This window comes from Salmo salar, chromosome 16 (genome assembly GCF_965601325.2).
Source record: "Salmo salar chromosome 16, fSalSal1, whole genome shotgun sequence".
Classification (NCBI taxonomy): Eukaryota; Metazoa; Chordata; class Actinopteri; order Salmoniformes; family Salmonidae; genus Salmo; species Salmo salar.
This window is the reverse complement of record NC_138306.1, coordinates 56,630,770-56,657,322: the sequence shown is the minus strand read 5'-3', so window position 1 is coordinate 56,657,322 and position 26,553 is coordinate 56,630,770. Positions and strand designations below refer to the sequence as shown.

The following is a 26,553-nucleotide window of genomic DNA, read 5'->3' as shown; positions in this document are numbered from 1 at the left end:
GATATGTGGTCTTGAAATGGCAGGAGGGTGTATCCCATGAGGATCAACATCATCCATCAATGTTTTACAGCTGCTGGTACAAGCCATACTCCGTAGGGTCTTATAGATCTATGTGAGGATGGGGACTGAGTGAGATTATAGTAACAATTAGTTGAATTATGAGGTGAGAGGTGAGTATGCAGTGACCAGGGTGAGAGGTGAATGCGCAGTGACCAGGGTGAGAGGTGAGTACGCGGTGACCAGGGTGAGAGGTGAGTACGCAGTGACCAGGGTGAGAGGTGAGTACGCAGTGACCAGGGTGAGAGGTGAGTACGCAGTGACCAGGGTGAGAGGTGAGTACGCAGTGACCAGGGTGAGAGGTGAGTATGCAGTGACCAGGGTGAGAGGTGAGTACGCAGTGACCAGGGTGAGAGGTGAGTACGCAGTGACCAGGGTGAGAGGTGAGTACGCAGTGACCAGGGTGAGAGGTGAGTACGCAGTGACCAGGGTGAGAGGTGAATATGCAGTGACCAGGGTGAGAGGTGAGTACGCAGTGACCAGGGTGAGAGGTGAATACGCAGTGACCAGGGTGAGAGGTGAGTACGCAGTGACCAGGGTGAGAGGTGAGTACGCAGTGACCAGGTGAGAGGTGAGTACGCAGTGACCAGGGTGAGAGGTGAGTACGCAGTGACCAGGGTGAGAGGTGAGTACGCAGTGACCAGGGTGAGAGGTGAGTATGCAGTGACCAGGGTGAGAGGTGATTACGCAGTGACCAGGGTGAGAGGTGAGTACGCAGTGACCAGGGTGAGAGGTGAGTACGCAGTGACCAGGGTGAGAGGTGAGTACGCAGTGACCAGGGTGAGAGGTGAGTATGCAGTGACCAGGGTGAGAGGTGATTACGCAGTGACCAGGGTGAGAGGTGATTACGCAGTGACCAGGGTGAGAGGTGAGTACGCAGTGACCAGGGTGAGAGGCAGCATAAGGGGTGGTCAGCTGGGATGACAGATGGACATACAGAAACCAGCAGCAGACACACTAGCAATAAGGGGAGCCAGCATAGTGGTGACATAAACAACCATCAATATAATAGGAAGAGGTTGTTAATCAAGCCAGTTACAGGCCTACTTATCTGAAGGATCCGTGACAGGTATTTCATCAAAAGGACGGATCACAATCAATACGATCATTTTGTACTAGAAATGTTTTTTCATTTATTTATTTTTTTGTGCCACCTGTGCAGAAGGATGGGTAAGTCTTGCTGTGTCATCTTTCTCCCACTGATCATGTGACCTCCTGTTTTCTAGACAGGTAGAACCACATGTTGTTTACTACCAAGCATCAGCTGCTTCAGTGGAAGAAGAGTGGGAGAGGAGGAGGGGTTGGGGGGGGGGGGTAAAGCCTCTTTGCGTGGAAATTGGTTAAAATCAATCAAGCTGTGCATCTTGACCGCGTGAGCCTTCATCAAGCGTTCTGACCCATAGCTGCCCCACTATGAGTGCCATGCATCAGCAGCCTGTGTGCAGTGTACAATAGCTTCAAAGTGTCTTTACAAGTGATATACAGTAATGTGAATGGTGTCCAGTCACGTATAAAACGGGACAGAGCCGACTGCACACTCCTTTGGCACAGTTATAGAGAGTGTTGTGTTAGAGTGGTTAGGCTCTCTGTGATCCTCCGGGGGGAGGTTGACGTAGAAATAGAATGGATAGAACGGCCGTCCCCATTCAAGTCAACGATGGCATAATGTGTCGACTGGTCGGCCATTGCGAGTTTCACCCGTGAGTTTACCAGTCAAATTGACAGAGTTTAGAGGTTCCAAGCTCGTTCTATTCATTATATGTCTGTGAGGTGTGTGTGTGTGTGTGTGTGTGTGTGTGTGTGTGTGTGTGTGTGTGTGTGTGTGTGTGTGTGTGTGTGTGTGTGTGTGTGTGTGTGTGTGTGTGTGTGTGTGTGTGTGTGTGTGTGTGTGTGTGTGTGTGTGTGTTGGGGACGGGAGAGGAGGGTGTGTGGCTGGCTTTAGATGAGAGAATGTGTCTCCAGAGCACAGCTCTCCGGAAGATTAACACATGCTAGCGTTTCCATAGTGATCGTGACATTTCAGTTTTGAATTTCCGCTGAGGACTGCGAATTCAAAAAATGGCAGGAGAAACACAATGGTAATGGAACATTGTTGTAGTGATATTGTGTTTAACTGGTTATGATGCAAATCTAACATTTTCAGAACTGTAATTTAACTGTATTGTATCAAACAGTTCAAAACAAGGTTAATAATTCCAACAAAATAACAGCTGGAATGGTCTATATAAAACTTATATATTGAATAGAACTTACACTACATGGCCAAAAGTATGTGTACAGCTGCTCATCAAACATCTCATTCCATTGGTTCCCCCTTTTGCTGCTATAACAGCCTCCAGTCTTCTGGGAAGGCTTTCCACTAGATGTTGGAACATTGCTGCTATAACAGCCTCCAGTCTTCTGGGAAGGCTTTCCACTAGATGTTGGAACATTGCTGCGGGGACTTGCTTCAATTCAGCCACAAGAGCATTAGAGAGGTCGGCCACTGATGTTGGGCGATTAGGCCCTGGCTCGCAGTCGGCGTTCCAATTCATCCCAACGGTGTTCGATGGGGTTGAGGTCAGGGCTCTGTGCAGGCCAATCAAGTTCTTCCACACAGATCTCGACAAACTATATGCTGAAATAGAAAAGGGTTTTCCCCAAACTGTTGCCACAAAGTTGGAAGCACAGAATCGTCTAGAATGTCATTGTATGTTGTAGTATTACGATTTTCCTTCACTAGAACTAAGGGGCCTGAACCATGAAAAACAGCCCCCAGACCATTATTCCTCCTCCAGCAAACTTTACAGTTGGCACTATGCATTGGGGCAGGTAGTGCTCTCCTGGCATCCGCCAAACCCAGATTCATCAGTCGGACTGCCAGATGGTGGCGCGTGATTCATGACTCCTGAGAACGCGTTACCACTTTTCCAGAGTCCAATGGCGGCGAGCTTTACACCACTCCAGCCGACGCTTGGCTTTACATATGGTTATCTTAGGCTTATGTGCGGCTGCTCGGCCATGGAAACCAATTTCATGATGCTCCCGACGAACAGTTCTTGTGCTGACGTTGCTTCCAGAGGCAGTCTGGAACTTGGTAGTGGGTGTTGCAACAGAGGACAGACAATTTTCAACGTGCTTCAGCACTCGGCTGTCCCGTTCTGTGAGCTTGTGTGTTCTACCACTTCGCAGCTGAGCCGTTGTTGCTCCTAGATGTTTCCACTTCACAATAACAGCATTTACAGTTGACCGGGGCAGCTCTAGCAGGGCAGAAATTTGACAAACTGACTTGTTGGAAAGGTGTCATCCTTTGACGGTGCCATGTTGAAAGTCACTGAGCTCTTCAGTACGGGCCATTCTACTGCCAATGTTTGTCTATGGAGATTGCATGGCTGTGTGCTCAATTTTATACACCTGTCAGCAACAACGGGTGTGGCTGAAATATCCGAATCCACAAATTTGAAAGGGTGTCCACATACTTTTGGCCATTTAGTGTATATTGTCAAATCATAACCAATCATCAAACATAACATAGTATTCAGTTGTTTTGTGGGTTACCTCTGATTATAAACTGGGCTGTTCGAGCCCTGAATGCTGATTGGCTGGCATCCGTGGTATACCACGGGTATGACAAAACATTTTATTTTTACTGCTCTAATTATGTTGGTAACCAGTTTATAATAGCAATAAGGCACCTCGGGGGTTTGTGGTACATGGCCAATATACCAGGGCTAAGGGCTGTGTCCAGGCACTCCGCGTTGCGTCGTGCCCAAAAACATCCCTTTGCCGTAGTATATTGGCCATGTACCACATCCCCTCGTGCCTTATAGATGCGTTCCAAATGCAAGCCTATTCCCTATATACTACTTTGTGTTTGTGTGTTGGTCATAAGTAGTGTACTGTACAGGGAATAGGGTGCCATTGGAGACGCAGATAATGTCTATGGGTCCCTGTGAAGGGTAGAGACTGGTAGGGTCCCTATGAAGGGTAGAGACTGGTAGGGTCCCTATGAAGGGTAGAGTCTGCTAGGGTCCCTACGATGGGTAGAGTCTGGTTACATACCTGTCCTCCTGCATGGGCTTGACAGACCCAGCTGACAGGATGTTGAGTGACAGGATGTTTGGGTCTATGATGGCATCGTCCCCCTCGGGAGAGTTACGGATACGACCTGGTGAGAGGAGGAGGAGACGTTTAGAGTGGTGCACTTCATAGATATCGATGTTGTTATACAGTATTCATAACACAGACACATGGTACACAAACCGTCTTGAACAGACTCACCCACAACCAGTTCCCGGACATCCTTCCACTCGATGTCTCCACCTGTCTCATGAACGATGGTCAGCGTGACACGCCTCTGGATACCCTGAGAAGGGGGAGTGAACGAGAGAGGAAGCATTATGTCCAGAATGAGGAAGCATTATGTTCAGAATGAGGAAGCATTACGTTCAGAATGAGGAAGCATTATGTTCAGAATGAGGAAGCATTATGTTCAGAATGAGGAAGCATTATGTTCAGAATGAGGAAGCATTATGTTCAGAATGAGGAAGCATTACGTTCAGAATGAGGAAGCATTACGTTCGCATTATGTTCAAAATGAGGAAGCATTATGTTCAGAATGAGGAAGCATTATGTTCAAAATGAGGAAGCATTATGTTCAAAATGAGGAAGCATTATGTTCAGAATGAGGAAGCATTATGTTCAGAATGAGGAAGCATTATGTTCAGAATGAGGAAGCATTATGTTCAGAATAAGGAAGCATTATGTTCAGAATGAGGAAGCATTATGTTCAGAATGAGGAAGCATTATGTTCAGAATGAGGAAGCATTATGTTCAGAATGAGGAAGCATTACGTTCGCATTATGTTCAAAATGAGGAAGCATTATGTTCAGAATGAGGAAGCATTATGTTCAAAATGAGGAAGCATTATGTTCAGAAAGAAGAAGCATTATGTTCAGAATGAGGAAGCATTATGTTCAGAATGAGGAAGCATTATGTTCAAAATGAGGAAGCATTATGTTCAGAATGAGGAAGCATTATGTTCATACAGAACACATCAGTTCGATCATAACTACTTCTCCACTCCCTGAATGACCTACCTGGTGCAGCATGAATGTCCCATGGCAAGGCATGCCTCCTCTATGGTCCACTCCTGCTGGGATGTATCTATAGGAAACAGAGAGAACCATCATTTATTTTCCTGCACAGTAACAAGACTCTCGTTGATTTCACATTGGCCAATATGTTGTTAATGCTGATATTGTTACTACTCTGGTTCTTAAATAAACTTTCCACGTTGGTAATAGATCTCTAAATGTAAAATTGTCAGTGACTCCAGTCATCTTTAATTCATTTAATTAACTCTTTCTTGAACAGCACTGTTGGTTAAGGGTTTGTAAGTGAGCATTTCACGGTAAGGTCTCCACTTGTTGTATTCGGCGCATGTGACTAATAAAGTTTCATTTGAAATTCGATTATTTGATAATTAATAGAACATTAAGAGTATAATATTGATCATCGATTAGCAGAGTCTGTTGAGGTGACAATGGAGCTTTGCCTCCATGTGTCACGGTGGTCGTAGGAAGGAGCGGACCAAAGTGCAGCGTGTGTGTCGTTCCACATTTTATTTTCACTGTGAAACTTTGCAATACATACATAAAATAAACTGAACGAACGAAAAAACAACAAACCGTGACGCAGAGTAGAAACATACACTAACTCAGAAATCATCTCCCAAAAACCTACTTAAGTATGATCTCCAATTAGAGACAACGAGGACCAGCTGCCTCTAATTGGAGATCATCCCAAACAAAACCCAACATAGAAATACAAAACTAGAACCTGACAACATAGAAAAACTAGACTAGAACACACCCTGACCTACTCTACCATAGAAAATAACAGCTTTCTATGGTCAGGACGTGACACCGTGTATACACTACTGTGTCTATGTTCCAATGTCCATACATCACTTAGAATTTATAACCAAACAATTGTTTCCCTCTAGGTAGTACGGTAGTGTGAATATTGGAAGGTAGCCTATAGTAACCATTTGAGCGTGAGAGTGGTGAGATGGGATACTTCATGGAATTTAATATAGAGCACATATATACAGTTGTATATACACTATAGTAATTTAGTATTTATATATTGTGTGTATATCCTGTTGGGGCTAGGGGGCAGTATTTTCACGGCTGGATAAAAAAACGTACCCGATTTAATCTGGTTACTAATCCTACCCAGTAACTAGAATATGCATATACTTATTATATATGGATAGAAAACACCCTAAAGTTTCTAAAACTGTTTGAATGGTGTCTGTGAGTATAACAGAACTCATTTGGCAGGCAAAACCCTGAGACATTTTCTGACAGGAAGTGGATACCTGATGTGTTGAATTACCTTTAAGCCTATGCCATTGAAACACACAGGGGTTGATTAATGTTTTGGCACTTCCTATTGCTTCCACTAGATGTCACCAGACTTTACAAAGTGTTTTGAGTCTTTTACTGTGAGATCTGACCGAACAAGAGCCTTGGAACGGTGATGGCCGATTAGACTCTGGCGCGCGAGTTCATGTTGGGTACCCTCGTTCCAATACGTTATAAAAGAGAATGCATTCGTCCACCTTGAATATTATTCATGTTCTGGTTAAAAAAGGCACTAATGATTTATGCTATACAACGTTTGACATGTTTGAACGAACGTAAATATATTTTTTCCCCTCGTTCATGACGAGAAGTCCGGCTGGCTTAGATCATGTGCTAACAACACGGAGCTTTTTGGACATAAATGATGAGCTTTTTTGAACAAAACTACATTTGTTATGGACCTGGGATTCCTGGAAGTGACATCTGATGAAGAGAATCAAAGGTAATGGATTATTTACATAGTATTTTCGATTTTAGATCTCTCCAACATGGCCGTTTGTCTGTATAGCAAAGCGTATTTTTCTGGGCGCAGTGCTCAGATTATTGCAAAGTGTGATTTCCCAGTAAGGTTATTTTTAAATCTGTCAAGTTGATTGTGTTCAAGAGATGTAAATCTATAATTCTTTAAATGACAATATAATATTTTACCAATGTTTTCTAATTTTAATTATTTAATTTGTGGTGCTGACTTGACTGCCGGTTATTGGAGGGAAACGATTTCCTGAACATCAACGCCATAGTAAACCGCTGTTTTTGGATATAAATATGAACTTGATAGAACTAAAAATGCATTTATTGTCTAACATAATGTCCTAGGAGTGTCATCTGATGGAGATTGTTAAAGGTTAGTGCATCATTTTAGCTGGTTTTATGGTTTTGGTGACGCCTGTCTTTGAATTGCAAAACATTACACACAGCTATTGTCAATGTACTCTCCTAACATAATCTAACTTTATGCTTTCGCCGTAAAACCTTTTTGAAATCGGACGAGGTGGTTAGATTAAGGAGATGTTTATCTTTCAAAGGGTGTAAGATAGTTGTATGTTTGAAAAATTTGAATTTTGACATTTATTTGGTTTCAAATTTGCCGCTCTTGAAATGCACCTACTGTTGATAGGGTGCACCACGGGTGGCACGCTAGCATCCCACATAGCCCCAAGAAGATATATTGTGTGTATATATATATATACACACACAATATATATATATATATAAAATATATATATATATATATATATATATATATATATATTATATATATATATAATATATATATATAATATATATATATATATATTATATATATATATATAATATATATATATACATATAAATATATTATATATATATAGTATCTCTATGGAATACTCACTCTCCACTGGCCTCCAGTTCGCAGATCTCAAAGAACACCATGAGGTCATACTTGCAGTGGCAGGGCCCGGCTGTAGGACGCATCAGGGTAGTCAGCTTGGTGGCAGGGACTAAAGGGGGGAGAAGGTGAAGAGAGACAAGGTTACCACAAAAGAGACTCCGTTTTCAGTAGCAGGGAGCAGGGAGAGCTGTGAAAGAAAGAAAGGCTTAAAAAGAGAGGGGATGAGAATAACGCAGGGAGAGATGGAGGAACCACTCAGTACAGTCCTGCGGAAAGGCAGGGCAATCAACACAGCAGTCATCCCTTAACATTACAAGGATGTGCCCGTGAAAAATGTACAATCTGATAAAAAACGACCTGTAATTATTTGGGTATATTTACAATATTTCTCAAGGAAATAATGAAATAACGCTGAGGAATAAGTAGCTCAGGTCCTACATAGGAGAAGAATCAGAAAGAGAGGTCAAGGTATGATCGATCAAAAGCACGCTAACGCAGATCTTTTTTTAGACTCCTATCAACAACAACAAAAAACGACAAGCAATAAATGATTGTTTATCGTAACTACAGACGCTGAAAACCCATAGATCCATTTGAGGAAGAGACCACAGGGGGGGAAATCAACCAGACAGGATAACAGTAGACACACAACAAGGCACGAGAAGAGAGCCTTTGGGAAAAATCCCTGAAAATACAACCTCCTCTTTTTTTTTATATCAGTTGGTAAAACATCTATTTTCTTTCTTTATACTGAACTCAGTTGAATGTAAGAGCGACGCATTAATGTCTATGACTACAATCTATCGGTGCTAATTTAAGATATCTGTTTCTATATCTGATTTACAATTTATCATCTTGGCTGTATTTTCACAGGCAGCCCAATTATGATGTTTTCCCTAATTGTTGGCAAAAAAAATCTGATCTGATTGGTCAAAAGTGTCATAAAATCAGATTTTGGTTGCCTGTGTAAATGCACATCAGAGTGATATAAAAAAAGAGGTTAGTTTCAAGGGACTCTCATTGGCTCAGACGGTAACCAACCCGGTTTCTGGGCTCTGATAACTGAACAGATAGAGAGGGGCGGGGCTGGAAGACTGGGTGGCCCCTCCCCCTCGAGGAGGAAAGAGGCGGCCAATCCGGCTGCGGACAGGGCGTGGCCTGACAGAGAGTCCACCAGCGCCCCATTGAACACCTCTGGGACCAGGTAGCGAATCAGCTCCAGCGTCTTCTCCCGGTCGGGCGGCGTCTCATCGTCTGCTACTTCACAGTCACACGTAGAGTAACACGTACCCAACAACATTGAACTGAGCTGACGTGACATTACACAGCATATAGTACAGCCAAAAGCATCAAGCGTGACATTACATAGACTAACAGTACACGAGTACGGAGGCCATGCAACAGACATGCGCTGTAGGTAGCAACATAGAGTACTGTACACAGGCCACACAACAGAATGATACACACTGTGTACTGTGTGCTGTGTACTGTGTGCTGTGTACTGTGTACTGTGTGCTGTGTGCTGTGTACTGTGTGCTGTGTGCTGTGTACTGTGTGCTGTGTACTGTGTGCTGTGTGCTGTGTACTGTGTGCTGTGTACTGTGTGCTGTGTGCTGTGTGCTGTGTACTGTGTGCTGTGTGCTGTGTACTGTGTGCTGTGTACTGTGTGCTGTGTACTGTGTGCTGTGTGCTGTGTACTGTGTACTGTGTACTGTGTGCTGCTTCAAAATAAAAACAGACATATCTTTATGCAGATCCATTATTTTTTGTTGAAATCTATTTGTTTACTAAGACTGAATACCATGGTTCTGGTGCTTACCTGGTTTGGACAGGGGCATGACTTTGGGGAACTGCCTTCTGCAGGGACGCAGAGGGCTGGTGGGAGAGAGACAGGTACAGTAAATTATACAGTATGTTACAGTCACATCAAAAGATCAAGGATACATTTTCCCAGAGCCTTCGTAGCGTTAAGATTATCGTTAGAACCTTCTGACGATATTTACATTTACGTCATTTAGCAGACGCTCTTATCCAGAGTGACTTACAGTAGTGATATATGTTTAGTAACCGAGGTGTTTCCCAGCAACTTTGTTAGTAACTTTGGCTCTTAAAGGACGACTGCACTTCCTGATTTGGTTAATGAAGAAATGCTAGTGACCATGACTGAATTCAAAAACAATTGAGTTGTTTTTGTGTTTACACACCTTTTAGTTCTCATTAAATTATTTCAATATTTGTATATGAAATTCTACAATTTATAAATGGTTCAAGTTGTTTTATTTTTTTTTTAATATAATTTACATTTTTTACTCTTGGAATTTTAACGTATTGTCCATTGTACATTGTGTAATTTACTGATGGTCCCTAACTAGCCCCATAGGGATATCCAAAGTCAACCTAAATTTACGACGAGGATTACGATTGGGCCACATGGAGCTGCACTCCGAATTTCTGACTTGTTGTGTGCCGCCAGCTGTGGGCATGTGGGCAGGATTGAAACAAATTCAACCTTCATTTGCATTGTGCTGCAGTCAAAACTCGGTTTTGGATGAGACTGATTTTTATGACCAAAATGATCGTATTTTTTATTTTTTTTTACACTTTGTAGTAAATTTTGGTCAGTAGAATAAATGTTTCTGACTCATATTGACGGATGCTTTCTAAATGACAAGTTTTGTTTTTAAGGGGCAGTTGCTCTTTAGAAAAACTTTTACACGTCTATGATGTGATCCAGACCATTCTCAACGCAGCCAAAGTGCATCACTGTTATTTCTCCCGTGTTACTTTATTCACACAAGATCTCCTCGAAACAATCATGGCCGCCGATTAACTTCAGAACAAAGTTGACCAAAAAATAAATAAAAAAATTAACAAAGTATTTGCAATTGTTACAAACAAGTAAAAGATAAAATTATGCTTCAAATGAAAACCGAGATGACTGCATTAAAAGATATATAGGCTACACAGGCCTACATTGTCCTACTTCAATCATATTGAAATCTATTTCATGTTCAATCAATTGAGCTCTATTTTACGACTAGGCTACTGTCTATAATTTTTGCCTCGATGTGTTTCGTTGGCTCCCGAGTGGCGCAGCATCTCAGCACAAGAGGCGCCACTACAGTCCCTGGTTTGATTCCAGGCTGTATCACATCCGGCCGTGATTGGGAGTCACATAGGGCGGCGCACAATTGGCCGGTGGTAGGCCGGCATTGTAAATAAGAATTTGTTCTTAACTGACTTGCCTAGTTAAATAAATAAAATTGTGTGTGAATGGTGTGCCTAATCTGTGGATTATTATTATTGGGTAAGACTAATAAACTAGCCTATTTGCAACCATAGCTGGTAATATCTCTCGAGGAGATGATCCGTCGTCAGTATTGTGGAATAATTATAATGTTAAGGTAATATTTGAATAGAGAAAGCTGATCCGAGAACAGCGTTGCTTTTCTTTCCATCCTATCAGTAGCGACACGTGGTCTAACGACGCACCTAGCGAACGTTCTCTCTACGCGCTTGTTTGGGAAACACTCTTTAAATTTTTTTTTTTTTTAAAGTTGGCTTGTAAAATAACGACGAATCTGAAACGATCACCGTAATGCTTAGGTTACGTCGCAAGTGGGCCCTGTCCGTTACAATGAACATAATGACGTGAGTGACCAGCGACTACTGTACCTGATCAGGTCCTTGCAGAGAGGATGGAAAGGCTGTTTCTGGTAGTGACCAAACACCTCAAACACCATAGGCTGGGTCTTGATGTACTCCACAAAGGATTTGGTGACCTCTACAGCAATCTGTTGAGAACCAATAAAGAGATAGCTAGCTACGACCACTTGAGAAACAAAGCGTATTGGGGCGGCAGGGTAACCTAGTGGTTAGAGCGTTGGACTAGTAACCGAAAGGGTTGCAAGTTCAAATCCCCGAGCTGACGAGGTACAAATCTGTCGTTCTGCCCCCTGGACAAGGCAGTTAACCCACTGTTCCTAGGCCGTCATTGAAAATAAGAATTTGTTCTTTTAACTGACTTGCCTGGTAAAATAAATATCTAACCATCACATTTGTGTATTTCTTTCTTCATGCCCACTGCATACTACAGTATTTACTGTAAAACCCTTTGTGAGAACTTCTGATATAAAAAGAGCTTTATAATTAAATGTGATTGATTCACTGCTTACGTTCTGTACGTGGTAGAAGCCCAGAGGAGGGCCTCGCCCTGTGTTCTTCAGAGGCTCTGTGGAAAAGGCCTCATCATGGCGGTGGATGAAACTGTAGGTAAACCCGAAAGAGAGAGAGAGGGAGGGGGGGCTTGTTAGCTACCACTCACAGTCTGTTACGGGGTCTAGTTGATCTGAAAGATCTTAGAACGACAATAACAAAAACAACAACAACTTACTTGAACTGGCAGAAGATGTCAGCGTACTCTGCAGAGATGCTGGAGGCCTGGAGGACCGTCACTCTGAAGGTGAAGATGTCACCTATCCTCAGGTGTTCCAGGGCTCCGTCCAGAGCTTCTCCCTCCAGGTTGGTCTTCAGGGGGCTCTCCAACTCATCTGGACTGGCTACAGGGGGGTGGGGGGGGGGGGGGGAGAGAAGAGACATTGAGTATATATGTAGTGTGCTAATTCTCTCTGCACCACACGACCCTACATCCTTACAACAGTATATCTTCAGTGAATGTGTTGGTTCACTCTGGCACACTCTCATAAACACACTATCTACCCGTACAGAAATACATTTGACGTAATGAATATAAGTACTGCACACACAGACAGACCAGACCCACACAGACCCATACAGACAGACCAGACCCACACAGACAGACCACACAAACAGACCAGACCCACACAGACAGACCAGACCCATACAGACAGACCAGACCCACACAGACAGTTTGATGAGTGATCACAGCAGCTGAGAAGATACAGTTTGATAAGACATCCCAGCAGCTGAGGAGAGACAGTTTGATGAGACATCCCAGAGAGACAGAGAAAGTTTGATGAGACATCACAGAGAGACAGAGACAGTTTGATGAGAGACCAAAGCGGCTGAGGAGAAACAGTTTGATGAGACATCACAGCAGCTGAGGAGAGACAATTTGATGAGACATCACAGCAGCTGAGGAGAGACAGTTTGATGAGACATCACAGAGAGACAGAGACAGTTTTATGAGACATCACAGCAGCTGAGGAGAGACAGTTTGATGAGACATCACAGCGGCTGAGACAAAAGACTACACAGCCAGTGGTCGTTACCCGCACAATTGTTGTTGTTGACCTCATCGGCCGAGGGTTCCATCCCTGAGTTCTGTCCCTCACCCTCCACGAAACGCAGCTCTTCTTGGGACTCCCCGGTACGGGATAGACCAGTGGGGCACGACTCAGCCTGGAACTGACCACAAGGGACAGCATACAGTTAGCAAAGCTGGGAGGTAGGCCTAGTCACTGACTAGTCACACGATAGCATACAGTTAGCAAAGCTAGAGCAGCATACAGTTAACAAAGCTAGAGAACATTGCCAATGACTAGCATACAGTGAACAAGGCTTGGTAAGGTAGCCACTGATCAGCATACAGTTAACAATCTAGAGGTGGTAGCCAGCCGCTGACAGTTAGCAAGGCTAGAGGTGATAGCCAGCCGCTGACAGTTAGCAAGGCTAGAGGTGGTAGCCAGCCGCTGACAGTTAGCAAGGCTTGAGGTGGTAGCCAGCCACTGACAGTTAGCAAGGCTAGAGGTGGTAGCCTAGCCACTGACAGTTAGCAAGACTAGAGGTGGTAGCCAGCCACTGACAGTTAGCAAAGCTAGAGGGGGTAGCCTAGCCACTGACAGTTAGCAAAGCTAGAGGGGGTAGCCTAGCCACTGACAGTTAGCAAAGCTAGAGGTGGTAGCCTAGCCACTGACAGTTAGCAAAGCTAGAGGTGGTAGCCAGCCACTGACAGATAGCAAGACTAGAGGTGGTAGCCAGCCACTGACAGTTAGCAAAGCTAGAGGGGGTAGCCTAGCCACTGACAGTTAGCAAAGCTAGAGGGGGTAGACTAGCCACTGACAGTTATCAAAGCTAGAGGGGGTAGCCTAGCCACTGACAGTTAGCAAAGCTAGAGGGGGTAGCCTAGCCACTGACAGTTAGCAAAGCTAGAGGGGGTAGCCTAGCCACTGACAGTTAGCAAAGCTACAGTAAAGGCAAAGATGTTTATAACTAACCCAAGTTAGACCACAGCCTGTCGTTTCCAATAGGAGCAAATTAATCATAGTTGGCCAAACAAGCAAGGGGGTGGGCAGAGCCATGGACGAAATAGCAAGAGCCTATCGCTTTCTAGCATGTATTTGCATATTTCCATTAGAGAATGCCTACTATGTGAAGTGTGTGTGTGTGCAATAACTAAATTCGCACTTGAACTCCTTCTAAACAACGCAAATGTATTTTTACTGCCGGTCACTGTGCTTCCTCTAATTACCATATTTGGTGGTGAGTGGAAATGCCAATCGGATTCTTCTGATTTATACATCCGGTGAAACATCTGGCTCATTGTTCTATCTGTGGAAGACGTGGTAGCCTAGCCACTGACCGTTAGCAAAGCTAGTGGGGGCAGCCTAGCCACTGACCGTTTGCAAAGCTAGTGAGGGTAGACTAGCCACTGACCGTTAGCAAAGCTAGTAGGGGCAGCCTAGCCACTGACCGTTTGAAAAGCTAGTGGGGGAAGCCTAGCCACTGACCGTTAGCAAAGCTAGTAGGGGCAGCCTAGCCACTGACCGTTTGCAAAGCTAGTGGGGGCAGCCTAGCCACTGACCGTTAGCCAAGCTAGTAGGGGCAGCCTAGCCACTGACTGTTTGCAAAGCTAGTGAGGGTAGCCTAGCCACTGACCGTTAGCAAAGCTAGTGGGGGTAGCCTAGCCACTGACCGTTAGCAAAGCTAGTGGGAGCAGCCTAGCCACTGACCGTTAGCAAAGCTAGTGGGGGTAGCCTAGCCACTGACCGTTTGCAAAGCTAGTGAGGGTAGCCTAGCCACTGACCGTTAGCAAAGCTAGCGGGGGTAGCCTAGCCACTGACCGTTTGCAAAGCTAGTGGGGGCAGCCTAGCCACTGACCGTTAGCAAAGCTAGTGGGGGCAGCCTAGCCACTGACCGTTAGCAAAGCTAGTGGGGGTAGCCTAGCCACTGACCGTTTGCGAAGCTAGTGGGGGCAGCCTAGCCACTGACCGTTAGCAAAGCTAGTGGGGGCAGCCTAGCCACTGACCGTTAGCAAAGCTAGTGGGAGCAGCCTAGCCACTGACCATTAGCAAAGCTAGTGGGGGCAGCCTAGCCACTGACCATTAGCAAAGCTAGTGGGGGCAGCCTAGCCACTGACCATTAGCAAAGCTAGTGGGGGCAGCCTAGCCACTGACCATTAGCAAAGCTAAGAGAGGTAGCCCATAGACTTACATATAGATACTGTAGACATCGTATCGGTCCCATTAGGGCGTCTGTGAGAGCATGGGCAGCGCCAAAGGAGGCCATCTCCATTTTTAAGTAGTACATTTTCTTCTTCTACTACTTCTATGAGTTGGTAAACAAACTGAAAGGGTGCATACTGCCACCTGGAGGGTGTTGTCTGAACAGGTATAAAGCCAAGGTTGGTGATTTACTACCACCTGCAGTTATGGAATGTTTGCTCACAAGTATAATTAATTGGCTGATGTCGCCTGATGACCTGAATGGAATCATGTGATCCTTCTATAACCCATAGGAAGTCCCACCCAGCTGACTACTTCAAAATGGTGAAAGTCCTCAATGACGCTCAGGCTTTTGAGCACTAGAGTCCTCTATCTATCTCTATGAGGTAACTCCCGACAGTTAGCTAGTAAAACTAGGGGAGCTACATAGACACTGACTAGACAAAACAGTGCCTGATATCCTCTGTTGGTTTGCTCAGGAGACGTACCTTCTCAAACTCCCGGTCCTCGAAGGAGATCTTGGCGGTGCCAGACTGGCGGACACCGGAGCCGTAGTCAGGAGCCTCCTCATCAGCTGGAGGGAAACACAAAAGACCTTCACTTGACTTCCTCTAGAAGTCACACTCAGTCTGTCCTAGAGTCAAACCCTACCTGAGCTAATATACTGACTGTAATGAGGGTCTTATGAAGTCCCAAGTATTGTACAGCTCCCTACGCTTCATGTTAGTCTATTAGCTTGTTGGCTGTATTGAGTTTGATTGAATGTAATGTGGGTTGGAAGTCTATGGTCCAGGTTTTACCTGAGATTGCCTGTACAGCCACCCTGAGAAATCCTTTAACCTCTCCCTTCTCACTGATGATGGCCACGCGATGGACCAGGGGCACAGGGTACAGCAGGTTACTCAGGTACACAAAGGCTCTGTAGGGGAGGGAGACAGGGACACAGGGAGAGAGGGAGAGGTGCAGAGAGGGAGAGAGAGAGAGAGAGAGAGAGGTGCAGAGAGGGGGAGAGAGAGACAGAGAGACAGATAAAGAGAAAAGAACATTGAAGAGAAGAAAAGAGAAGAGAAAGAAAAAGAGAGAGAGAGAGGGAGGGGATGAGAGAGAGAGAGACAGAGAAAAGAGGGGATGAGAGAGAGAGAGAGAGAGAGAGAGAGAGGAGGGGCGAGAGAGAGGGAGGGGATGAGGGAGAGAGAGGGAGGGAATGAGAGAGAGAGAGGGGGGGCAGAGGATGAAAGAGAGAGAGAGAGAGAGAGAGAGAGAGAGAGAGGGGGAAGGGGATGTGAGAGAGAGGGAGGGGGATGAGAGAGAGAGAAACAAAGAAAGAGGGAATGAGAGAGAGAGAGAGAGAGGGAGGGGATGAGAGAGATGGAGAGAGAGGGATGACATGATTGAGAGAGAACGAGAGAGAGAAAAAGAGAGAGAGAGAGAGAGAGAGAGAGAGAGAGAGAGAGAAAGAGAGAGAGAGAGAGAGAGAAAGAGAGAGAGAGAGAAAGAGAGAGAGAGAGAGAGAGAGAGAGAGAGAGAGAGAGAGAGAGAGAGAGAGAGAGAGAGTGAACGTACTATTAGAGAGCTCAGAGAGACCAGAACAGTGAGAGTGATAACGTACAGAGATAACAAGGAGATAATAACAGAACATTAACACAGCACGAGACAAACACACCAAGCTGCAAAGCAACCAAACAGAAGCCGGGACTGCACTCGACTGGACAGCTCTGGTGATGACCATGGCTACCCTTTACTATCCCCTCTCTGGGTGTGTCTGGTCAACATAATAGCTTTAGGTCAAGATAATTGTGGTACAATTAAGGAGCAGAAGGGAGGCTGTTTTTAGTTTTTGAGAGCTTGGTGAGGCTAAGGAGCATGTTGTGTACAAGGTGAAATCTCTCTCTCTCTCTTTCGCTCTCGCTCTCTCTCTCTCTCTCTCTCTCTCTCTCGTTAGCTCCTATACTCTGCAACAGGCTGTAGGGTTAGCTCCTATACTCTGTAACATACTGTAGGCCTACAAATTAGTCTTGCAGTCGAGGACCACACTTCCCTAGAACCAATGGGGCGGGTAGACATTTAAGGGGTAAAGGAGTGGTAGAAAAGGGGAGGCAAACGACTAGATTGGTGAGGTGTAAAGAAGGCATGCTCGGGGACAAAAAAAGGCCTTTCTTGACTCAAATTAATCAAAAACAAATCGAGCAGAAATCATCATGAAACGGAACATGGCTAAAAGCTTGAACCAACAGCCAACAGCTTGAAATGTGTTACGACGGGGAAAAAGGGATGACACCATAAACACGAAATCTGCCGCTCCCACGAGGAGTGGAGTGCTGATTTGTGCATAGAGAAGGGGAGCCAATTCCCATTAAAAAAAAATAATAAAAATAAAAATATATACGCTCAAAATAAAGAATATTGTGCTCTGGCATGCCTAAAAGAGACAGCTGCAGTAGAAACCAGCTCTTTCATCATTGAGATATTGAGTCTTCCTGAATCACTTCCTGAATCAGTTGTTTCACATGAATCGTTTGATGAATCATTTGATGATTCGTTTCTACTTACGATCAAGAGAACGTTCATGACATGGCAAGGACATCTAGCCATGAGTGGCTGCCGTCTGCTTTATGCATGAACAGACGTCAGAAGATATATGAGACATGTCAGTGTTTAAGATGATGGTCTCCTTATTAAAAAAATGTAAATATATATATTTTTTTTTTCTTTTTAGGACATACAAAAAGAGACACACCTCAAGCATTCGTTAAGCAACAACTTTGCTTGGATTACAACTAAAGCAAAAGTGGCATGGATGTGTACGGGGGCAGAGTCATCATCAAGAAGGATGTCAAGCCCCGATGTGATCTGTGTAGCCTCGATCAAGCCCCAATGTGATCTGTGTAGCCTAGATCAAGCCCCGATGTGAAAGTAAGAAACAGTTGAAGGTAAATGCTCACAAGACCAAGTCATTTCTGATGAGATTCAAAAGTATGAAAATGATAAAGACAAGAATAAAAGCCCCAAAATGTCTACCAATTTATTTAGATATTTGTTGACATTGTGGACTTATATAGATTTTGTTACTGTTTGACGAATGACAGTTAAAGAAGAAGCCTTATTCATGAAAAGAGCAGTGTGGCTGGTAGTTACCACTGATGACATTTCTCCCTGAGAACCGAGGCAAGGAGCGCTGTCTGATGCAGCTGGATTAACGTGAGCTGGAGTGCTAACAGCTAGAATTATTAGGGAGTGCCTCTGATTGCGTAATTCATGAAAGGGCAGTTTGGCTTCTACGGAGCTGGTAGGGAGCTGGTAGAGAGCTGGTAGGGAGCTGGTAGGGAGCTGGGAGGGAGCTGTAGGGAGCTGGGAGGGATCTGGGAGGGAGCTGGGAGGGAGCTGGGAGGGATCTGGGAGGGAGCTGGGAGGGAGCTGTAGGGAGCTGGGAGGGATCTGGGTGGGAGCTGGTAGGGAGCTGGGAGGGAGCTGGGAGGGAGCTGGTAGGGAGCTGGTAGGGATCTGGGAGGGAGCTGGTAGGGAGCTGGGAGGGAGCTGGTAGGGATCTGGGAGGGAGCTGGTAGGGAGCTGGTAGGGAGCTGGTAGGGAGCTGGTAGGGATCTGGGAGGGAGCTGGTAGGGAGCTGGGAGGGAGCTGGGAGGGAGCTGGTAGGGAGCTGGTAGGGAGCGTCTAGGGAGCTGGGAGGGAGCTGGTAGGGATCTGGGAGGGACCTGGTAGGGAGCTGGTAGGGAGCTGGTAGGGAGCTGGTAGGGAGCTGGTATGGAGCTGGGAGGGAGCTGGGAGGGAGCTGGGAGGGAGCTGGTAGGGAGCTGGGAGGGAGCTGGTAGGGAGCTGGTAGGGAGCTTCTAGGGAGCTGGTAGGGAGCTGGTAGGGAGCTTCTAGGGAGCTAGTAGGGAGCTGGTAGAGAGCTGGTAGGGAGCTTCAAGGGAGCTGGTAGGGAGCTGGTAGGGAGCTTCTAGGGAGCTGGTAGGGAACTGGTTGGGAGCTTCTAGGGAGCTGGTAGGGAACTGGTTAGGAGCTGGTAGGGAGCTTCTAGGGAGCTTCTAAGGAGCTGGTATGGAGCTGGTAGGGAGCTTCTAGGGAGCTTCTAAAGAGCTGGTAGGGAGCTGGAAGAGATGTGGTTGGGAGCTTCTAGGGAGCAGGTTGGGAGCTGGTAGTGACCTGGTAGCGAGCTGGTAGGAAACTGGTAGGGAGCTTCTAGGGAGCTGGTAGGGAGCTGGTAGGGAGATGGTCAGTAGCTGGTAGGGAACTGGAAAGGATTTGGTAGGGAGCTGTTAGGGAGCTTCTAGGGAGCTGGTAGGGAGCTGGTAGGGATCTGGTCGGGAGCTGTTAGGGAGCTGATCGGGAGCTGGTAGGGATCTGGTCGGGAGCTGGTCGGGAGCTGGTAGGGATCTGGTAGGCTTTTAGGGAGCTGGTGGGAGCTTCTAGGGACCTGGAAGGGTTTTTGTAGGAAACTGGTAGGGAGCTGGTATGGGAGCTGGTCGGGACCTGGTCGGGAGCTAGTAGGTGAGCTGGTCGGGAGATTGTAGGGACCTGGTTGGGAGCTGGTCATGAGCTGGTCAGGAGCTGGTCGGGTGCTTGTAGGGAGCTGGTAGGGAGCTGGTAGGGAGCTGGTAGGTAGCTGGTAGGGAGCTTCTAAGGAGTTGGAATGGGAGCTGGTAGGGAGCTGGTCGGGACCTGGTCGGGAGCTGGTAGGGAGCTGGGAGGGAGCTGGGAGGGAGCTGTTGGGAGCTGGTAGGGATCTGGTAGGCTTTTAGGGAGCTGGTGGGAGCCTCTATGTACCTGGAAGGGTTTATGTAGGAAGCTGGTAGGGAGCTGGTATGGGAGCTGGTCGGGACCTGGTTGGGAGCTGGTAGGGAGCTGGTAGGGAGCTGGTAGGGAGCATCAAAGGAGCTTATAGGAAGCTGGTTGGGAGGTTGTAGGGAGCTGGTCGGGAGCTGGTCATGAGCTGGTAGGGAGCTGATCAGGAGCTGGTCGGGAGCTGGTAGGGAGCATCAAAGGAGCTTATAGGAAGCTGGTTGGGAGCTGGTTGTGACCTGGTAGGGAACTGGTAGGGATCTGGTAGTGAACTGGCCGGGAGCTGTTAGGGAGCTGATCGGGAGCTGGTAGGGAACTTCTAGGCAGCTGGTCGGGACCTGGTCGTGAGCTGGTAGGGATCTGGTCGGGAGCTGGTAGGGATCTGGTCGGGAGCTGGTAGGGATCTGGTAGGCTTTTAGGGAGCTGGTGGGAGCCTCTAGGGACCTGGAAGGGTTTATGTAGGAAGCTGGTAGGGAGCTGGTATGGGAGCTGGTCGGGACCTGGTTGGGAGCTGGTAGGGAGCTGGTAGGGAGCTGGTAGGGAGCATCAAAGGAGCTTATAGGAAGCTGGTTGGGAGGTTGTAGGGAGCTGGTCGGGAGCTGGTCATGAGCTGGTAGGGAGCTGATCAGGAGCTGGTAGGGAGCTGGTCGGGAGCTGGTAGGGAGCATCAAAGGAGCTTATAGGAAGCTGGTTGGGAGCTGGTTGTGACCTGGTAGCGAGCTGGTAGGGAACTGGTAGGGATTTGGCAGGGAGCTGTTAGGGAGCTTCTAGGGAGCTGGTCAGAAACTGGTCGGGAGCTGGTCGGGAGCTGGTAGGGATCTGGTAGGGAGATGTTGGGAGCTGGTAGGGAGCTTCTAGGGACCTGGAAAGGTTTTTGTAGGAAGATGGTAGGGAGCTGGTATGGGAGCTGGTCGGGACCTGGTTGGGAGCTGGTAGGGAGCTGGTCAGGAGCTGGTCGGGAGCTGGTAGGGAGCTGTTGGGAGCTGGTAGGGAGCTGGTAGGGAGCTGGTTGGGAGGTTGTAGGGACCTGGTAGGGACATTGTTGGGAGCTGGTCGGGAGCTGGTCATGAGCTGGTAGGGAGCTGATCGGGTGCTGGTAGGGAGCTGTAGGGAGCTGGTCGGGAGCTGGTCGGGAGCTGGTAGGGAGCTGGTCAGGAGCTTCTAGGGATCTGGTAGGGAGCTGGTAGGGATCTGGTAGTGAACTGGCCGGGAGCTGTTAGGGAGCTGATCGGGAGCTGGTAGGGAACTTCTAGGCAGCTGGTCGGGACCTGGTCGTGAGCTGGTAGGGATCTGGTCGGGAGCTGGTAGGGATCTGGTCGGGAGCTGGTAGGGATCTGGTAGGCTTTTAGGGAGCTGGTGGGAGCCTCTAGGGACCTGGAAGGGTTTATGTAGGAAGCTGGTAGGGAGCTGGTATGGGAGCTGGTCGGGAGCTGGTTGGGAGCTGGTAGGGAGCTGGTAGGGAGCTGGTAGGGAGCATCAAAGGAGCTTATAGGAAGCTGGTTGGGAGGTTGTAGGGAGCTGGTCGGGAGCTGGTCATGAGCTGGTAGGGAGCTGATCAGGAGCTGGTAGGGAGCTGGTCGGGAGCTGGTAGGGAGCATCAAAGGAGCTTATAGGAAGCTGGTTGGGAGCTGGTTGGGAGCTGGTTGTGACCTGGTAGCGAGCTGGTAGGGAACTGGTAGGGATTTGGCAGGGAGCTGTTAGGGAGCTTCTAGGGAGCTGGTTGGAAACTGGTCGGGAGCTGGTCGGGAGCTGGTAGGGATCTGGTAGGGAGATGTTGGGAGCTGGTAGGGAGCTTCTAGGGACCTGGAAAGGTTTTTGTAGGAAGATGGTAGGGAGCTGGTATGGGAGCTGGTCGGGACCTGGTTGGGAGCTGGTAGGGAGCTGGTCAGGAACTGGTCGGGAGCTGGTAGGGAGCTGTTGGGAGCTGGTAGGGAGCTGGTAGGGAGCTGGTTGGGAGGTTGTAGGGACCTGGTAGGGACATTGTAGGGAGCTGGTCGGGAGCTGGTCATGAGCTGGTAGGGAGCTGATCGGGTGCTGGTAGGGAGCTGTAGTGAGCTGGTCGGGAGCTGGTCGGGAGCTGGTAGGGAGCTGGTCAGGAGCTGGTCGGGAGCTGGTCGGGAGCTGGTCGGGAGCTGGTAGGGAGCTGGTCGGGAGCTGGTAGGGAGCTGTAGGGAGCTGGTAGGGAGCTGGTCGGGACCTGGTCGGGAGCTGGTAGGGAGCTGGTCGGGAGCTGGTCGGGAGCTGGTAGGGAGCAGGTAGGGAGCTGGTAGGGAGCTGGTCGGGAGCTGGTCGGGAGCTGTATGGAGCTGGTAGGGAGCTGGTCGGTAGCTGGTAGGGAGCTGGTAGGGAGCATCAAAGGTGCTTATAGGAAGCTGGTTGTGAGCTGGTTGTGACCTGGTAGCGAGCTGGTAAGGAACTGGAAGGGATTTTGCAGGGAGCTGTTAGGGAGCTTCTAGGGATCTGGTCGGGACCTGGTCGGGACCTGGTCGGGAGCTGGTAGGGATCTGGAAGGGAGCTGTTGGGAGCTGGTAGGGAACTTCTAGGGACCTGGAAGGGTTTTTGTAGGAAGCTGGTAGGGAGCTGGTATGGGAGCTGGTCGGGACCTGGTCGGGAGCTGGTCGGAAGCTTCTCAGGAGTGGGTAGGGAGCTGGTAGAGAGCTCATAGGGAGCTGGTCGGGAGCAGGTTGGGAGCTGGTAGGGATCTTCTCAGGAGTGGGTAGGGAGCTGGTAGGGAACTGATCAGGAGCTTCTAGGGAGCTGGTATGGAACTGGTAGGGAGCTTCTCAGGAGCGGGTAGGGAGCTGGTAGGGAGCTGATAGGGAGCTTCTAGGGAGCTGGTAGGGAGTTGCTAGGGAGCTGGTAGGGAGCTGGTAGGGAGCTGGTTGGGAGCTGGTAGTGACCTGGTAGGGAGCTGGTTGGGAGCTTGTAGTGACCTGGCAGGGAGCTGGTAGGGAGCTGGTTGGGAGCTTTTAGGGAGCTTCTAGGGAGCTGGTAGGGAGCTGGTAGTGACCTGGTAGGGAGCTGGTAGGGAGCTGGTAGGGAGCTGGTAGGGAGCTGGTTGGGAGCTGGTTGGGAGCTGGTTGGGAGCTGGTAGTGACCTGGTAGGGAGGTGGTACGGAGCTTCTAGGGAGCTGGTAGGGAGCTGGTAGGGAGTTGGTAGGGAGCTTCTAGGGAGCTGGTAGTGAGCTGGTAGGGAGCTTCTAGGGAGCTGGTAGGCAGCTGGTAGGGAGCAGGTAGGGAGCTTCTAGGGAGCTGGTCGGGACATTGTAGGGAGCTGGTAGGGAGCTGGTAGGGAGCTGGTAGGGAGCTTCTAGGGAGCAGGTAGGGAGCTTCTAGGGAGCTGGTCGGGACATTGTAGGGAGCTGGTAGGGAGCTGCTAGGGAGCTTCTAGGGAGCTGGTAGGGAGCTTCTAGGGAGCAGGTAGGGAGCTTCTAGGGAGCTGGTCGGGACATTGTAGGGAGCTGGTAGGGAGCTGGTAGGGAGCTTCTAGGGAGCTGGTAGGGAGCTGGTAGGGAGCTGCTAGGGAGCTTCTAGGGAGCTGGTAGGGAGCTGGTAGGGAGCTTCTAGGGAGCTGGTAGGGAGCTTCTAGGGAGCAGGTAGGGAGCTGGTAGGGAGCTGGTCGGGACATTGTAGGGAGCTGGTAGGGAGCTGGTAGGGAGCTGGGAGGGAGCTGGGAGGGAGCTGGTAGGGAGCTGGTTGGGAGCTGGTAGGGAGCTGGGAGGGAGCTGGTCAGGAGCTTCTAGGGAGCAGGTAGGGAGCTGGTAGGGAGCTGGTCGGGACATTGTAGGGAGCTGGTAGGGAGCTGGTAGGGAGTTGGTCATGAGCTGGTAGGGAGCTGATCAGGAGCTGGTAGGGAGCTGGTCGGGAGCTGGTAGGGAGCATCAAAGGAGCTTATAGGAAGCTGGTTGGGAGCTGGTTGTGACCTGGTAGCGAGCTGGTAGGGAACTGGTAGGGATTTGGCAGGGAGCTGTTAGGGAGCTTCTAGGGAGCTGGTCGGAAACTGGTCGGGAGCTGGTCGGGAGCTGGTAGGGATCTGGTAGGGAGATGTTGGGAGCTGGTAGGGAGCTTCTAGGGACCTGGAAAGGTTTTTGTAGGAAGATGGTAGGGAGCTGGTATGGGAGCTGGTCGGGACCTGGTTGGGAGCTGGTAGGGAGCTGGTCAGGAGCTGGTCGGGAGCTGGTAGGGAGCTGTTGGGAGCTGGTAGGGAGCTGGTAGGGAGCTGGTTGGGAGGTTGTAGGGACCTGGTAGGGACATTGTTGGGAGCTGGTCGGGAGCTGGTCATGAGCTGGTAGGGAGCTGATCGGGTGCTGGTAGGGAGCTGTAGGGAGCTGGTCGGGAGCTGGTCGGGAGCTGGTAGGGAGCTGGTCAGGAGCTTCTAGGGATCTGGTAGGGAGCTGGTAGGGATCTGGTAGTGAACTGGCCGGGAGCTGTTAGGGAGCTGATCGGGAGCTGGTAGGGAACTTCTAGGCAGCTGGTCGGGACCTGGTCGTGAGCTGGTAGGGATCTGGTCGGGAGCTGGTAGGGATCTGGTCGGGAGCTGGTAGGGATCTGGTAGGCTTTTAGGGAGCTGGTGGGAGCCTCTAGGGACCTGGAAGGGTTTATGTAGGAAGCTGGTAGGGAGCTGGTATGGGAGCTGGTCGGGAGCTGGTTGGGAGCTGGTAGGGAGCTGGTAGGGAGCTGGTAGGGAGCATCAAAGGAGCTTATAGGAAGCTGGTTGGGAGGTTGTAGGGAGCTGGTCGGGAGCTGGTCATGAGCTGGTAGGGAGCTGATCAGGAGCTGGTAGGGAGCTGGTCGGGAGCTGGTAGGGAGCATCAAAGGAGCTTATAGGAAGCTGGTTGGGAGCTGGTTGTGACCTGGTAGCGAGCTGGTAGGGAACTGGTAGGGATTTGGCAGGGAGCTGTTAGGGAGCTTCTAGGGAGCTGGTTGGAAACTGGTCGGGAGCTGGTCGGGAGCTGGTAGGGATCTGGTAGGGAGATGTTGGGAGCTGGTAGGGAGCTTCTAGGGACCTGGAAAGGTTTTTGTAGGAAGATGGTAGGGAGCTGGTATGGGAGCTGGTCGGGACCTGGTTGGGAGCTGGTAGGGAGCTGGTCAGGAGCTGGTCGGGAGCTGGTAGGGAGCTGTTGGGAGCTGGTAGGGAGCTGGTAGGGAGCTGGTTGGGAGGTTGTAGGGACCTGGTAGGGACATTGTAGCGAGCTGGTCGGGAGCTGGTCATGAGCTGGTAGGGAGCTGATCGGGTGCTGGTAGGGAGCTGTAGGGAGCTGGTCGGGAGCTGGTCGGGAGCTGGTAGGGAGCTGGTCAGGAGCTGGTCGGGAGCTGGTCGGGAGCTGGTCGGGAGCTGGTAGGGAGCTGGTCGGGAGCTGGTAGGGAGCTGTAGGGAGCTGGTAGGGAGCTGGTCGGGACCTGGTCGGGAGCTGGTAGGGAGCTGGTCGGGAGCTGGTCGGGAGCTGGTAGGGAGCAGTAGGGAGCTGGTAGGGAGCTGGTCGGGAGCTGGTCGGGAGCTGTATGGAGCTGGTAGGGAGCTGGTCGGTAGCTGGTAGGGAGCTGGTAGGGAGCATCAAAGGTGCTTATAGGAAGCTGGTTGTGAGCCTGTTGTGACCTGGTAGCGAGCTGGTAAGGAACTGGAAGGGATTTTGCAGGGAGCTGTTAGGGAGCTTCTAGGGATCTGGTCGGGACCTGGTCGGGACCTGGTCGGGAGCTGGTAGGGATCTGGAAGGGAGCTGTTGGGAGCTGGTAGGGAACTTCTAGGGACCTGGAAGGGTTTTTGTAGGAAGCTGGTAGGGAGCTGGTATGGGAGCTGGTCGGGACCTGGTCGGGAGCTGGTCGGAAGCTTCTCAGGAGTGGGTAGGGAGCTGGTAGAGAGCTCATAGGGAGCTGGTCGGGAGCAGGTTGGGAGCTGGTAGGGATCTTCTCAGGAGTGGGTAGGGAGCTGGTAGGGAACTGATCAGGAGCTTCTAGGGAGCTGGTAGGGAACTGGTAGGGAGCTTCTCAGGAGCGGGTGGGAGCTGGTAGGGAGCTGATAGGGAGCTTCTAGGGAGCTGGTAGGGAGTTGCTAGGGAGCTGGTAGGGAGCTGGTAGGGAGCTGGTTGGGAGCTGGTAGTGACCTGGTAGGGAGCTGGTTGGGAGCTTGTAGTGACCTGGCAGGGAGCTGGTAGGGAGCTGGTTGGGAGCTTTTAGGGAGCTTCTAGGGAGCTGGTAGGGAGCTGGTAGTGACCTGGTAGGGAGCTGGTAGGGAGCTGGTAGGGAGATGGTAGGGAGCTGGTTGGGAGCTGGTTGGGAGCTGGTTGGGAGCTGGTAGTGACCTGGTAGGGAGGTGGTACGGAGCTTCTAGGGAGCTGGTAGGGAGCTGGTAGGGAGTTGGTAGGGAGCTTCTAGGGAGCTGGTAGTGAGCTGGTAGGGAGCTTCTAGGGAGCTGGTAGGCAGCTGGTAGGGAGCAGGTAGGGAGCTTCTAGGGAGCTGGTCGGGACATTGTAGGGAGCTGGTAGGGAGCTGGTAG

At 49.3% G+C, this 26,553-nt stretch overlaps 1 protein-coding gene across 11 annotated transcripts in view; it reads right to left on the bottom strand.

Annotated features, from left to right (window-relative positions):
* The window catches only part of LOC106573836 (kinesin-like protein KIF1A), a 160,854-nt gene that overhangs the window by 28,046 nt on the left and 106,255 nt on the right, over positions 1 to 26,553 (bottom strand). For 8 of the 11 annotated variants that reach the window (XM_045697444.2, XM_082962789.1, XM_045697452.2 and 5 more), the window contains 11 exons: positions 16,064 to 16,182; positions 15,752 to 15,837; positions 13,092 to 13,227; positions 12,233 to 12,398; positions 12,015 to 12,105; positions 11,515 to 11,633; positions 9,659 to 9,714; positions 7,840 to 7,948; positions 5,136 to 5,202; positions 4,318 to 4,402; positions 4,099 to 4,204 (listed from right to left, as the gene is read on the bottom strand). In XM_045697444.2, the coding sequence (XP_045553400.1) occupies positions 4,099 to 4,204; positions 4,318 to 4,402; positions 5,136 to 5,202; positions 7,840 to 7,948; positions 9,659 to 9,714; positions 11,515 to 11,633; positions 12,015 to 12,105; positions 12,233 to 12,398; positions 13,092 to 13,227; positions 15,752 to 15,837; positions 16,064 to 16,182 (1,140 nt within the window). The remainder of the gene's footprint in view (positions 1 to 4,098; positions 4,205 to 4,317; positions 4,403 to 5,135; positions 5,203 to 7,839; positions 7,949 to 9,658; positions 9,715 to 11,514; positions 11,634 to 12,014; positions 12,106 to 12,232; positions 12,399 to 13,091; positions 13,228 to 15,751; positions 15,838 to 16,063; positions 16,183 to 26,553) is intronic. The other 3 variants (XM_082962787.1, XM_045697457.2, XM_082962788.1) reach the window with 3 other exon arrangements.